The sequence below is a fragment of the Amyelois transitella genome, chromosome 16, assembly GCF_032362555.1.
Source record: "Amyelois transitella isolate CPQ chromosome 16, ilAmyTran1.1, whole genome shotgun sequence".
In the NCBI taxonomy this organism is placed as follows: domain Eukaryota; kingdom Metazoa; phylum Arthropoda; class Insecta; order Lepidoptera; family Pyralidae; genus Amyelois; species Amyelois transitella.
Window position 1 is genome coordinate 5,808,745 of NC_083519.1, and position 16,352 is coordinate 5,825,096.

General features: G+C 34.8%; 1 protein-coding gene across 1 annotated transcript in view; it reads right to left on the reverse strand.

Moving 5' to 3' along the window:
- Positions 1 to 365: 365 nt before the first annotated feature.
- The window catches only part of LOC106129629 (endophilin-A), a 31,420-nt gene continuing 15,433 nt past the window's right edge, over positions 366 to 16,352 (reverse strand). The window contains exons 3-11 of the mRNA XM_013328231.2: positions 12,676 to 12,744; positions 12,063 to 12,279; positions 10,436 to 10,569; positions 9,952 to 10,018; positions 9,401 to 9,501; positions 8,924 to 9,027; positions 8,519 to 8,826; positions 3,576 to 3,697; positions 366 to 3,260 (exon numbers count right to left, since the gene is read on the reverse strand). Coding sequence (XP_013183685.2) covers positions 3,135 to 3,260; positions 3,576 to 3,697; positions 8,519 to 8,826; positions 8,924 to 9,027; positions 9,401 to 9,501; positions 9,952 to 10,018; positions 10,436 to 10,569; positions 12,063 to 12,279; positions 12,676 to 12,744 — 1,248 coding nt within the window. The 3' untranslated portion in view covers positions 366 to 3,134. The remainder of the gene's footprint in view (positions 3,261 to 3,575; positions 3,698 to 8,518; positions 8,827 to 8,923; positions 9,028 to 9,400; positions 9,502 to 9,951; positions 10,019 to 10,435; positions 10,570 to 12,062; positions 12,280 to 12,675; positions 12,745 to 16,352) is intronic.

A 16,352-nucleotide genomic window follows, 5' to 3' on the forward strand; every position in this document is an offset into this window, starting at 1 on the left:
CGATGGAAAATCAATAGAATTAGTAGCAGAACGAAGCGCAAATGTACAGGGATGCACTTGTCTCGAGGGATGGCGAGGCCTTGACTCGCGCACAAAAAGCTGACACAAGAGCGAGAGCACGCAAGGGAATGAGAGGATAAGCGAATGTATCCTGTACATTCTCGTTCTGGCCATGTCTCATGGGCCCTGGCCGAGAATGTAAGTACGGGCGCCCTAAAACATGTTCTTGCGATGAGCAAGCAAACGGCCCTATGGACGCCACTTCGGGACTGGATGTACCCGGAGTTAGGGGCTTATGCCAATGAATGGGCTTATGCAAAAAAACCTACACCATAAACGCAGACTGTTATAAATAAAACACCATGTCAATATTTAATTGTTAACATTTTATTAGGAGGCGAAAACGAGCAATAAGTTTCGGGATAAATTTTAATACAAATCAATAATATTTGTATTACATTCCATAAATCCTCAATTTATACTATGAAATTACAGTAATAAGATTACAGTAACATGAACAAGATTACACCACAACAGACGTGATCGCACCAATCGCATATTATCCTAATACGAGTAATGAGTTTTCAATAAGTCAATATGTAAATGCTTGCTGCCTCTTTTCAGGTGTATACGATGATTTAGTAAGGATACTTAATATTCTAGGGACATGCGATTAAAACCTATCGTCACAAGAAGTAGCTGCTTTTTCTAGTGCGTTTATCGACAACAAGCATAACAAATCCCAAAACGGATTACTTCACATAGCAATGTAAAGCAACATTGACCCAACGCAGCATACGACGGCTAGAAAATATGTCAGCTTCTTCGTCTCTTGTTAACTTGGTTATACCAAGTACCTTCAAGTCATTAGACTATATTAAATACAATAACAGTCTATCAATTCTGTTACCATAATGTTAAATCTTCGGAGGTCGGTTAATTGCATTTATAATGAGAAATCGTAGATAGTTTGCCTTGAGCATTCAGCTAGGGCTGTGCCACGGCAACTCACATATATAACACTGAAATATTACAATATTTTGTAACACTGATGTAATTATTACTCAAAATACTTACATTAAGAGACATTTGAAGATAGAACAATTTATTTATGAACCTAACATACATCTAATATTAGATCTAGGTATTGTCTTTTGTATGCCAGAGACGTGATGCAATGGGGTCTGAGTACGACAATGATGACACGATGAATTCATTGAAATTATGTTCAATATTACTATAACATCGACATAGGACATGTGAAATATATGACAGTAAAGATCTTAGAACATATGTGCAGTATAAAGTACATTTAACAATGTTATTAAATAGAGGCCTTGTATTGTATAATCATTCATATTTATCTATCGATTATATTAATGCATTTAAATGTATAAAAAAGATAAGTAAACAAAATGACTAAAGTAATTTATTATGCAATTAATAGAAATAAAAAAGTCATTAAAAAACTAAACTAATTTAAAATATGATGCATGGGCACTGACCACTGCATCGATAGTAGGTACCATATTCTAACTTTATCACAATGACATTATAATATGCTATTATTACAATTTGCCAATATTACATCAAACACTGAAACGCCATAAATTACTGGCAAGATTAACAATTCTTACATCTTTTGTCATCACTTTAGCGTAATATACGTTATATTGTATACATTTCTCCATTTAGATAAATAAATTGCCCGCAAAGATATAACTATAAAATCTAATCTCATTATGTTAACTACTTTATTCCTAATAAACCTTATATTCCGTGTCAAATACTGAAGAGCTAAACAAATATAATGGACGAAATGAATAAATAAAATTGGGATATAATTTGAAAAGTTGGTTGTTTCTACAAAAATAGATCCACGATGAATGGAACTAATTTAATATTACTTCAAAATATCACTTTTCTGAATTGATGTTGCCTTGTGGGGCAACGAACCTTCAACACGTAGTTATACATACGACATCCCCGAGCGGTGGTCGCTACGGCCGGTCAGTTGGGTCCCTACTTACTTAGGTCTCTATACTACTTGTAGCACTATGGGTAAACACATCGGTGTATACGGATACTGATGATTACACGCCACTATATTAATACTCATCGCAACATCTAACATTGCGCGGGAATGTCAATTAACAAAAAAATATTCGGATTTGGTCGACTAACTTCCTAAGGTGTAAAACAATATTTTAAAAATATATAATTGCTAATACATAATTACTTTAAAAAAATGGCAAAATTTTTAAAATTACAAAAACATAGTCATGTCTGTAACATCTTCCTCAATTTTAGCAATTCAAACAGGTTGATTATTAGCTGCATTTATGTAAATAGATCCTTTACATTTCAATTTCATTCAGATCATCCGAAAGATAATATTTAAATTGGATGGCTATCTTTATTATTCTCTAGAGTACAGAGAATTTAATCATAAATTTACGTAGGTATAATTAATTCATTGAATTATTGATTTAAAACATTGAAATATGAATGAAAATGTTTCAAATTAATTCGGGAAGACATCTCTATGACACAAAAATCCACAAATTATGGGAATAATATGCGTGACGTAACAATACCATTGAGCGTCTGACACAGTTACTTCAAATTAGTGATCTACATAATACTGCCTAGGGCAACGTAATGTATTAACAATTTGTAACGCGAATGTTAAGGAAGTAGATCTTAAAAATCGATGTGGAAAGAAAATTATATAAAAATATATTCATTTTTTTAAAAAATTACAAAAATAAAGGTTACAGAAACGATACAACTTACTGTTAACTTAAGGTAGATAAACAAAAGTGAATAAATTTGCATATTCGCTCTTGAATACCAGCCCCGTAGCATGGCAAAAGCGCCGTTGCATGCTATGCTATGGGGGCACGAACGAGATTTCCTCGCAGTATGAAAAAATATATACTTAAATAAATAGATCTAACTTCCTCTACAGCGGTTACAAAACGCGAGCGAGTTGTGTGCATTATTTTATATTCCCTTCTCTATTCCTTAACCAACTGAACAGTCAACACGTTTCATTTCACTCTGTACAATGCAAACAACTCGCGCGCAATGAGAGGTGAATGAATACGATGGTGGTGGTCGAATCCTCTGGTTTACATGTTGGGTAGCGGCACGGTGACCTGCACGTAACTGATGGGGAAGTAGCCTGTCTTACCGTTGATGGAGCCCTCGAACCAGTTCTCGTCCACTTTATTGATGAGAGTGATGACGTCGTTTTCCTGTAATTAAAAAAATACATGTTTTTTACGACGGCTGAGAAACCTGGCACCCTGATTGGGTTTGGCGTGATGAACAGGAGGATTCTCTACTGTTGACTGAACTTAGAATAAAAATAATCAGATTAGAGAAATTATCCATTCCTTACACAATCTCAATACCGATTGAACGTGCTTTTGTGTTTGTGAATTATAACTAGGCCCCTTTTAGTACCTATATTTAAACTTTAGTAAGTTTTTAGTTATAAGAATGACTCGCAAATGAAACGCACTGATCTCATTATCAAGAAACAGTTCACTTTATATTTTTTTAATTACCTTGAATCCTAGTTCGCCTTGGTTCTCTGGCTCGAAGTCATACAGGGCGGTACAGCAAGGGCCTTTAGCGGGGGCCACCGGCGTCCGCGCAGGCGACTTAATCGGCGACGGCAATGGCGAAGCTGCACACGTCAAATTAAAGTCAGTGTGTGAGGAGATGCGCTGGCGTGGCTCATACTGCGTTTTTTATCCTTTAGGTCATAAAATTTAATGCGTTATTATTAGTTATTAAAATAATACATTAGGTATGTTGCAGAACATTATGCATTCTACAAATAAAAAACATTAAAACAAGTGTTCTTTAATTTATATTCTATTTTGTTAGTATGAATCATATGTAGTATAAAATCCAGAGCCAGCCCGTTCAAGCGCTGACTCAAGGAAGTAGGATAAAGTTTGTGCCTACAAAGAATTTTTTTTAAGATAAATAACGCAGTACAATATTTCTTTTAATAATATGTAGTACATTAAATGAGGTGTATCATGAAAACCCGTTATAAGAACTGGACAATCCAAGCATTACCTCAATAAGCAATCACAAAACGATGGCAATAACAGCGGCGCGTTTTAACAAGTCATGATATGTTGGCGTTTTAACCAACTAAAGAGCCAGAGCAAACATTTTACCACTAGTTATCGTCAGTGAATATTAATTTAGAAAAACTAAATACTGTTAAAAACTGCTATTCACTAGTGATATCATGAATGCTTTGCTTTGACTCGAAAAGCTAAAATGCGTAACGGTAGCAACAGGCCACTAAAAGTACAACGCCTTTAGTGTAACGAATCGTTTTTAAATGGGTATATGAAATTATGACATGCACAGCAGAGGATGAACTGACGTCACTCACAAGTGATACAGAAAACATAACAGAAGCTGTTTAAAACACGGAACACAAAGTCGAAATGAAATTTTTGTGTTTGGTGTTCAATGTCAACGATTGTAATTGGTAATCTAAAAGATTAAACCATGTTTAATGAGTTAAAATCGTATGGAGGACGATTGTTTGCGACTATTGTATGTACCTAACTCCTATTGAGTCTACAAATAAAAAAAAGTGCAGCGAAAAGATGTTACGTATGTTTGTGATCTAAAACTGTCTACTGTTATGCTGTATTATTTTGAAAAGCCCAAATCTATCACACAGGGCTTAGCTTGATCATACAACTGTATTTCTGTTCTGTTCGTTTATAGAAAATCTCCACTCTAAAATACTATATTTTATTTTATTGTAAAATAATTATATTAAACAGCACGATGACATTACGTTATTTAATTTTGTATCAATTATGTGCCATTTTGTGCTGAAAGAGTACCTAAGTTAACGCAAAGTTTGGATTTTAACTCATGTTTAATTTTTCATTGACATTTAAGTAACTTTGATTTGCATTTTGCACATCACATAGTAAAAATACAATTTAAACAGAAAGAAACAAAAATGATTTATTTGGTAAGAGAAAAAAAAAAACATAACGAAATAACATTTTGGAAAAAATAAAGATTCCTTCAAAAGTTACATTCATTGCAATTTATACGCAAGTGTAATTTCACACGGAAGAGATTTCTTTGTTTATTGGAACCTTTTTAAATCTGATGAAAAAAGTAGTATGTAAGTAGTTTTAATTAAGGCGAAAGGAACAGAAATACAGTGTTTGCGATCGAATGGGTCTTGTGTTCTGATGTTACCGTTGTTGGAGCGCTGAACGCTGCCGGCGCCCGGGAACAACTCGAGGTTGGAGGGCGGCTTGTGTTCCGGCGTGCCGGCGTGCGAGCCCCCTTCTCCACGAGGCACACAAATAAACCCACACTCAAAATACTGATTTCTTTATACTGATTGATATCGGTATCGCTAGGTTTTATGAACTATTTTATGCATTAATGTAAGTAGTCTTATAGAAATTGTTTAATTAAGACAGATATACCGACTAAGTCTTGTGACAAGGTATCGGTAATTGAGTTACTAAAACTAAAATTAACGACTGTAAAATTTATATGCACGTTTTCTTAGAATGAAAAACTTGACTTGTTGTACTAAAAAATATTTTTGTACTATTACTGTATATGTGTAGATGTAAAAGTACCTCTACAATGTGCATGTCAATAAGAATATGACAGAACATTGACCGTTGGAAGGAGACAATATTAACACCGAAAAGTTTCTACTTGCTCGGATTATTAGGAAAAAGACATCACAAATATAAAGATCGCTTACTTGTTTCTACTTTATTGTCTGTTCTATATTTTTGAATAATCATTAATTATTACTAAAGAACAAACAATACTAGAAACACGTTCAAACTCGAAAAGAAATATCAGTAAGTAAGGAGAGAATCCATTATCTAAACGAGTAGTAGACACATTTTTCAATATAAAACAGAATTATCTTCATATGTTAACTGTATGTGGAAATAAGAGTATATAAAAATATCTTATATTAAAGGAAAGGAAGGAATGAAGGAATAAGGTAATTTATCGGCAACCTGCAATTGTTAAAATGACTGTACAAAATCACCATGGTGATTGTGCAATATATGGTACTAAAACCTATTGAAAATAAGCAAATTAACAAAAAAATTAAATAATAAAAAAGTTGTGTTATGTACAAAATGTTTAGTGTATACTAAATACATAGTACATAGACTGGAAAAGAAATAGAGGACCATAATTAACCAATTTACATAACTATAGTACTATCCCATCAAACCACGTTAGTTCACGGATTAGAATAATTTAATATGATAACTTTTTCTAATTAAGTAATTCAAAGAAACAATTTTGAAACGGTTAGTGTTAGTGACTTTTATAGTAAGAAGAAATAAATTTTTGATCTTAACCTACGAAAGTAGCTATTACAGAACTTCGAAAAAAATATATTTTTTACCCTTTAGAGGATTTAACATTTTATTAGTATGTCTACGTTACGTTTGAATGTTGATGAAGTCCATTACACCTCCGTCAAATACCCCACTACTTATTCCATTTCTGATAATTAATTTCACTAGGGCGAAATAATGGCGGGTCGATAACGAAACATTATGATATCGTGAAAAAAAATTCATACAAATTATGAAAATGTCAGCTGACGTCACCTGTTCTTATGAATCATTCGCAAGGAGTGTATTATTAATATATTTCAAGGTGAATACGAACATGTTAGTATGTGCTTTTCATTTGTGAATATTTATCGCCCCACCTCCGAGTGCTCCGATTGTGCTAAGCGTGCGAGTGCCCTATGCATGGCAGGATGATGTTGTGAAAATCTATTTTCAACCGTGGATTGCATGAAAATCCCAGTTTCTTACACTGCGAAATTTATCTCGGTATGAAAAGTGCTAATAAAAAATTCAGTTTATAAAGGTTTTGTTTTCTTTCGAAATGTAAATATATGCAAGAGTACAAGCTGTCCGGTTTCCAAGGTTTACATATTATCTTTTTCATCTTTATCTCAAAACAAATAATAACCACTGGGCTTTATTTTTACTTATCAATAGTTAAACCGCTTAACCCATTAACCGCCGCAGTTGTATATATTCAACAAATTCAGTTTGTGTCCTTAGCGCCACAGTTGTATATATACAACAAAATTTCTGTTGTTAGTTGTAACGCATCCAGAAAGTAAATTATAAATAATAAATTATGGTATTAAGGTTAAGTTCAAAATAAGACTGTCTTATTCCTTACTACTTCCTTTTATCACTTGAGGTATGAGTAAAATTTCAAATAAAGAAACATGTGAAAGCAATCCGCATCATCAAAAAATTTTGTATGAATGCACAGCCACAGTTGCATAAATCCAACAGCAGTGATGTACCCAATCGATTATCCATATTTCTATACCTCCCATACTTAACGCAAGATATATTGTAAATTAATGAATATCAATAAAAAAATAATATTTTGTTTACTTAAAACCGAAAAATGTATGTCTACAAACTGCGCTTTAAAGAAAAACAAAGTAAATTTACAAATCGTTCATTTTCGGTTATTACTAAAACAAGCTAAGTGTACAACACTAGCCCATCTCATATTATCTTAACCGACCAACGCCGTAGTTGCATATATTCAACCGCCAGTGACGTCACAAACGAGCGATCTGTGATGATAGTGAGGTAATTGTACGATAATTAATAATAGTAGGTTTTCCATTTTGCCACAAATCAATTTGTATAAAATAAGAGCTGTTTCACTAATGAAATCAATCATTGTCAGTATAAATAAAACTAAAACTTTTTACCAATGTTACCTAAGTAAATTAAATAATTATTAACTTTTATATAAAAAAACAATTTAGTATTAACTAATCGTTACAATACACGTAGAGTCGTAGATATACTTAAAGACAGCTATAATTTTAACTTCCAATAAGATTACTTATCGAAAAGCTGGTACTGGCAATCACTAGCAACTTCACCGTTTCTCCATTAATTAAGCGCCGCAGTTGAATATATACAACCATAGGGATGGGGTAAATCGATATTTAATAGATTTTTATATTATTTTTAGTCTATGGTATAGTATTGTTTATGTATTATTTTGTATCGAAGTATTTTTCACAGGTGATTAATTTAGCATTCAAATCATTATAATGCCTTTAAAATCTTATAATTCAGTCTTTAAAATGTTTTATTTCATATTTAATCTATATAATTATTTATTCTCATATTGTTTTATCGAAATGATGTGTCACAACTCTAAAGTTTTGGCATAAATAATAGTGTTGGCGCTAGGGGCACATTTTATTGCCGTGCATCATGGCGGCTAAAAGGTTAATCAAGACTGACAACAGTAAAAATTACAATGGAAGGCACTACAAAGCATTTTATTGGAACGACCCACATTAACATATCAATAACCGACACCTCACGCCCAACCACCACTAACCCTTCGCAATCCACAATCAAAACGGAACACAAAAATAACCAGCAAATAAAACCTAAATCACCTGCCCAGGGGTCCCTCCCATTGAACTGGCTCCTCGGCGCCGGGTGCGGTTTGAACCCAGGCGGCGGTGGGTGTCTGGCGATGCCTTGATACTTGGGGGGCGTCGGGGCTTCCCAGGCTTTGAAAGGGTCTACGTTACTCAGGTCGCCGACGGACGAGGAGGGGGGGAGGGGCTTGCGGGAGCTGGACAGGCTGTGGGTGGAACCGTACCGCCTACCATTCATTAGGTCGTGCACGCCTTCGATGTGCAGGTCCGCCAGGGTCTTGGGTACGAACTCCAGCTTCGGACGGTTGACAGCCTCCTCTTTCCTGTGAGGTAATTTCGCTTGTGAGTATGAAAATACCGACAAAATTAACAATTGTATTTAATGAATGTACTGAAAATACTAATAATATTTTAACTTACTTCTCCATAAGCGTGGAAACTAGCCCTTTTAGAATTTCAGTGCATTGCTGGTGGTATTCTAGCAGACCCTCCGCGAAGAAGGTAAGTTGTGCCACCTGCTCCACCTACACGGGCACATAGCGAAAAAGTCAGAGGGTTACAACACAGTAGTACCACTTATTAAAGTTATCTACATCGATGTACCTACCTGTGCAGAAGTACAATGTTTGTACGGCGCATAAAAATTTCCAGTCTATCAGCCTATCAGATGTTACCATTTGAACCAGCTAACTGAACTGTCCGTTATTATGAGCGAGATAGCAAGAGACATTTTAGATTAAAAATTTTATGTACTTGTAATAAGGCCTTTATTTTTTTGACTTTTCATTTGGTTTTATTCGGCGGTAGGTTGCGCTATTTTACGCCATCGAATATTGCCGATGCGACTTATAAAAGTGATAGAACTGTACAAATCTTTGAAATCAGGATTTCACTTACATCGTTATCAAGAAGGTTGAACATGCCAATCTGGGCCAGCGTGAGCGACTCCGCGAACTTGTCCTCCGCCTGCCGAATCTCATCGTCTGGAATTTGAGAGCCTGATGTACGAACGCCCTTAGAACGACGCACGTCAAACATTTTAGTAAAAAAAAAACAAATAAATGTTGAAAAAAAAAAAAAAAATGTGCATACAAACCAAACGTTGAAAAGAATGTATCAGGCAGTGATTAAAGTGAGATGATAAGGTCCGTAGCAGGCCCGGTACAGGATCACAACATGTAAATAACGAAGGTATATTATAGGATTTGTTATCGAATATATAGCGTTAGCCTACTATGGGGTGAACATTTATGAGGTATCTAGCTCATGAGTTTAAATCATTTCACCCACGTACCCTGCCTCGGAGTGTGACTTGGACTCATGTAAGGGCTGACCCTACCTGGGCCTTGGCGTCAAAATAAAACAAATAAGAAAAGACAAAATTAGACTTCTAAGCAGGAAAGAGTAAAATAAATTTGTAGTGTCGTGGTATTGGTTAAGATAACAACCTTTTGCTTGCCGACGTCGTTTGCAGTCGAAGTCGAGCCTGCGCCCCTGTAGTTTCTTTCGGTGATGCTGGAAACAAATATATTTGTAAAGTTAGTCATTGTCAGCCACATTGGATTTGAAATTTGTCATATTGTATAATAATTGTGAATGAGCAGTTATATATTTACGGATTGTGTGCTTTGTTGTTATATATTAAAATACATTTTTGAACGGGCGGATGAATGTTTTTTTTAAACAATTTTTAATAGGATTGTGTATCTTGTTGAATGTAGTATGTTAATAACCCAAGCCCTATTATGTAGTATAGGCCCATGATTTGTGACAAAATATTTAATCCTCCATTTCCTGGCTGCGGCTATCATCGACCGATTTCTATCAAATATAGAAAGGAATACTACTAAATCAGTTCATTCTTTTGGGTTCATATCATACAGAATCATCAAACTTATAACACCCCGTCGTTTTTGCGTTTTAAAGACTTACCATGACTTCCTTGAGGTCTTTAGTTTGCAGTTGATGCAGTGGCTCCAAGAAGCTCTGCTTGATGTTGTCATCCAGGGAATACTTCACGTCGGCGATTTGCTTCAGCGCCTCGCCCATCTCGATCAGGCATTGCGCTGTAAACAAGTTAGACAAGCTTTTAAATGTTTGTTATGAATAAAGGAAGATATAAAAGTTATTTTTTCTCTCAATGTTTTTCTTTATATGCTGGTAAACCCGCAGTTATGGAAAAAGAGACAAATTGAGAATTAAATAGATATGAGGAGACATTATTTTGTTACATTTATTAACAAAATAATGACTTCTTAGTATTAATTTATTCAAAATCTAATGAAACGAATAATTAAAAATATAATGAAACGTTTATACATACATACATACATATGTTCACGTCTATATCCCTTGCGGGGTAGACAGAGCCAACAGTCTTGAAAGGACTGAATGGCCACGTTCAGCTATTTGGCTTAATGATAGAATTGAGATTCAAATAGTGACAGGTTGCTAGCTCATCGCCTAAAAAAGAATCCCAAGTTTGTAAGCCTATCCCTTAGTCGCCTTTTACGACATCCATGGGAAAGAGATGGAGTGGTCCTATTCTTTTTTGTATTGGTACCGGGAACCACACGGCAAAACGTTTATTAAGTGAATAATACATGCATTTTTCAAAACTTGTGGCAGACAAAGCTTCAGGTCTTGAATAAAGGAAACGTTAGGTAACTAGGTTAAAGTTTCAGAATATTTTTAATTTGATATTCCAAAACTAAGGGCTTACAATTTTTTTAATTAGATGTCCACTGAAACCACAAAGAAACTCGCCTTGTTAAAAAATACTTGACCATTGTATGTATCTCTTCCAAGCATCTGTATCTTTATCGTGTTTTTAATCAAATTAAGTGAGGCATCCTAAGAAAAAAGATCCGAGAATAAAAGAAATTCAACCTTAACAGAATTAGACAAGGTACCGCGATCCAGATTAAGAGTAGATTAAAAACACCAAAGTCGCGTAATAAAAAGGGAGATTTATGACTTAGTGTGATGTAAGAGCAAAAAGTACTTTTCGATAGTTCTATCTTTTAGGAATAAGTGCTAAAGTTACGAAGACTAACTCTAGGGACCGAGAAGTCCTTATGAAGAAAGTTGCTACAACTTTGTTTCGTGAGCACATTGTAGTAAACTTATTGATGCTCAGACTGCAAATAAATGAACCCTGTCATAATCTGTTATTCCTTCCGAAGATAGTCCGGCATACATCCACGCCTCTTTGAAGAAGAGCCGGGATGCGTCATTGACCATCCTGGATAGCGTTAGTCAGATTTTTACACGAAGCGACTCTCGTCTGACTTCGGCAACCTTTGCATTGGAACCTAACCGATATTGGTTTATTGCTACATATCCAATTGCCATGATGTGCGGGTTTCCTTAAGATGTTTTTCCTCACCGTAGGCTGGAATGGCTTTTTTTTTAGCAAAAACAAGAGGCACCTGGAAATCTATGATTAAAAAAGCCTAAATAATCGCGTTAACACAGTTTCGACAGACGTTGATAATGGTGGAATTGAAACTCAATAAGTGACAGGTTGCTCGCCCACCGAAATCGAAATTATACATACAGAATACGGTGTCTTCTCCGAGTTTCTTCCCGTAGTGGAGCATGCAGTCTCCGAGCACGCCCTCTGGCTGAGGGTACGTGTTGCTTTTGGCCTGCCCGCTCAGCTTGCTGATGCCTTTAACGGCCGCCATTTTGGCTCGCGCACTTGGGTTCGGCTGCAGGAACTCTTTTGTCTTTGTCTGTAACTCCTCCACTAGTTCGCACGTGACATCTGTTTTCTGTAACAAAAGATGATATATTTAAATAGAGTGGTAATAGTTCATCTTTATTTATGTTATGAATGAAATACTGCTCGTAGAGTTTCGCAGTTATCACTTACTTTTTATATAAGTGATCACAATGTTGGAAACAGTAAATGTTTCGAGAAACTCCCTATTTACTCTCTAGCATTTATTATACTATTACTATATATACACAACTGATAAAATTTGCTAACTAGTAAATAAATAATAATAAATACTGATAGAGTATAATTAACATATTTCTCTGGTTCACGAACAAATAATTTAATCTTTGATTCGCATAGATACTCTTCTGAGTCATTAAAACTCGTCAAAGTTTTCTTCGTAAACAAGGTGAAGTCTAAAACAAACATTTGATATAAATTTACTTACTCTTTCCATTTCCACGAAATCCAAATCAAGTTTCGTGCCCTCGGCACCGCCCATTTTCTCTGTGACATACTGCAATAAAAAATAATTCATTATATGTAACATTTTACATATCTATTGTCTCATATTTTGATGTAGATATTGTTTGTTGGGGTATTGAATTTCAAAAACTTTGTTGGTATCCTAGAATACTTTTGAGTTCTCCTTATCCTATAAGTTATAAATTTGTATTTTAAATCAAACTTTTACCTATATTCTATACAAGTATCCCGCTTCGACTTTGTAGTGTGTAAACTATAGATTATACTTATTCGATTCGATCCTTCTATAAACAGGTTGTTAATGGTTTATGATCAAAGTTGGTTTTGGAGAATAAATATAGAAAAAATATATTACCATAGGCCAGAACCATTTAGGTTCTAGCATAGTCTGCCCTATAAGGAATTAAGATGTTAACATATTTTTAAATTCAATCAGAATACTTAATAATTTTCTTTGTACGAGAAAGGCTTTACGTAAAACGCTAGAGCATTGCATTAGCGTTACGTTTAAAAACTTCATATAAAGGGGTGCTCCGAAGTATCGGGGCGGCAGTTCGAACAAAGGCGAGGGTCGCGACCTAACCTTGGCCGGTATGCGCTCTCTGGTTTTTACTACGACAAAATCGAAATTGTAATATTGTGGCTCCAGTGGCTGTGAATCGTCACGATTAGGTCCCTGTAATTACTTTTAATTAATTTGTTAACAGCGCTCGCTTGCTGACACTTCATTCCACGTAGATGCTTAGTATCACTCTTAATTATGCGACTGTTATGTTTGACTGTTGTGTTATGTTTTAATATTTGCATAACGAAATGACTCAAACTGAGTCAACCTTCTGATTGTTTTCATTTCAGTTATATTGGATACAGTATATACAATACATACTCGTATGGTATTGATCTTTTATTAACCAACGTTTTAAATTATTTCAGCTAAAATGCCTAGATGTTTTAAAAAAACTACAAAACGCACAATGCGCGCTCCTGATACATATTGTGTTTTAACAGGTTTCTAATTAAATTCTTAATGAACTTAAACATTCTAACTAAAAAACCTTCAAAAGCAAAACCCTATTAAATCTCGCACCAACATAACAAACATCATATTACTTAAAAGCGTTTTAATTCGTAACATTGCGAGAGAGTTTAAAGTTTATCACGTATAGCCCGAGAGAGAATCCTGTCGGCTGGCGAAGGCCGTGATAATTGGGGCACATCTCCCGATATAGGACGAGGTCACGGCCGCAACCCCTGCCCCACACAGTTCCATGGTGCATCCGCGCCCGAGGACTTGTCATTGCTATAATGGCGTTATTCAAGGTCTGATCATGTTGGCGTATAATTAGTCCCGAATTTGAGATAAACAATTCATAAATCATAACTAATTGATGTACATTTAAGTAGTATAATAAATACAAATACAATATACATATTTTCAATGTGAAAGACAGGTTAAGTATGTCACAATTTGTAAAGATTTTGTTAGTTATGATTAGAAAATGAATAATTGCTTATAGGCTACCGTTGATTCAAAAACATTAGAACTAAAAATATTAAGGATAAAATAAAACAAAAACCGATATTGACGTAGGCGAAGTTGCCAGCAAAAGCTAAAAGCCTATTAATAAATATTTGTAAGCTTGAAAGAGCCATCTTATTTCATTGGCAAAAAGGAAAACCAAATTAAATAGCGAACTCAAGGAGGCGGTTTGCCCTTCAACGTTCTTACAAAATATAAGTATATTTCTTTTGATGAAGAACGAGCATTTGAAACAATATGAAGCTATTAATTCTTACGAGAAATATTTCATGTTTTATATAGAAATCATTAATGTCGGTCAATAAATAAATAAAGGTACGTAGACAATTCACCTAAACGGGGAGGTGGTGGGTGTACAAGTACAGTTAATCGCATATCTACTCTGCATGGAACTCTATAACGCGGTAATAAAGGCGTATTTCCAGAAAATTTGGGTAGGTTGATATTCCGTTGACCCTACGCTACGACCCGATCGAAGATAATCGTCGTTTTTCAACCCTTCTCTAGTCAAGATTCACGATAAAAGAATTTTCCGGCGGGATAAGATTCCTTAGGCACCCCTTACATATTTTAGTAGACACAAACAAAAACATGTGAACATCAGAATACAAAACATAATCACGATATTTTTGAGAAGTCTGTCGTTACAATGCAGAAACATTACTTTTATTTCTCTTTAAGGTAACAGTTTTTGCATACAAAAATTATACACTTGTTATACCAAAAAAATCCATATGTTTACAACAGCGGAAACTACTACTATTTATAAAACCGTGGGGAGCCAGCGAGGAGAAAATATAAAGCACGGTCTGTCGTAATGGACTTCGCATTACTTTGCCATCAATCATGTCCCGATCTGCTTGTTAGCTTAGAAGAACTTACTCCCTTTAGGTCATTAAATATAACAAAAAAGAGTAAGTTACGTTCGTATATATACCTCTAAATATCTCCTGATAAAACAACGGTGTCTACGAAGTAACTAATTTGAAATCACTTAATAATATTTAAAAATTCTCGCATACGGGATAAATAATGAAATATTTCCTGATGAACATAAAAGAACATGATAACTCTGCACAACAGACATCCGCTTTGATGTTACTTATCAAAAAATCTTAACACAGATAATATCTTAATACAATAACAGATCCAATTCCATCGTATCGAAATTTTATAACGTTATGATCCTTTCGGTAAATATTTTACTACTATACATACGTACATATAGTCACGTTTATATCCCTTGCAGGGTAGATAGAACCAACAGTCTTGAAATACTAATAAGGCACGTTCAGCTGTTTGGTTTAATGAAAGAATTGAGATACAAATATTGATAGGTTGCTAGCCCATCGCCAAAAAAAGAATCATAAGTTTATAAGCCTAGCCTTAAGTCGCCTTTTACGCCATCCAAGGGAAAGAGATGGAGTGGTCCATTTTTTTTTTATTAGTGCCGGGAATCTCAAATTGTTTTTTTTTTCACACGATAATTCCTCTTATAAAAAGGATACAGTAAAGTAGTATTTCAGAGAGGAAGCACGACCGACCCTACGTAACGGATTAATTTAACTACACCATCAAAGCAGTCTGAACTTCTGGATTGAGGTTGTGGATAATGGATCAGCGCGCTCCATTTCGTTAATTGAAAATTATATCGTCGCATTATTGTTATGTTCATAAAGATATTGAAATGATTCAACAATAGTGTTTTGCGTAGGCCTGCCCAGCTGAATATCTTCGGGTGATGATACGCGATATATTTAAATAATACTTTATCGTCTCGATGTGAATTGACTCCTAAGGATAGTTAAGGGTTAACAAAGATCGTTCCAGAGACTTTCAAATTACTTACCGCTCTCTTACAATTTAGGCGTAAGTAAATGAAATAAGATGACGTGAAAATTAAAGGGCACTTGTATTCATGATTGGTATAAGGAAATATTCAAATTAACCAACAATATGGTTTAAAAGAAGTCAACGCCCTAAAAAGATCTTCTGTAAACGTAAAAAGTTAGGGTGAATTGTGAGTGAGAGCATGTACCTAGTAAGTTTAATGATGAAAGCGATTTTCATTTGAATTTAGAAGATTTAAAATATGTCCA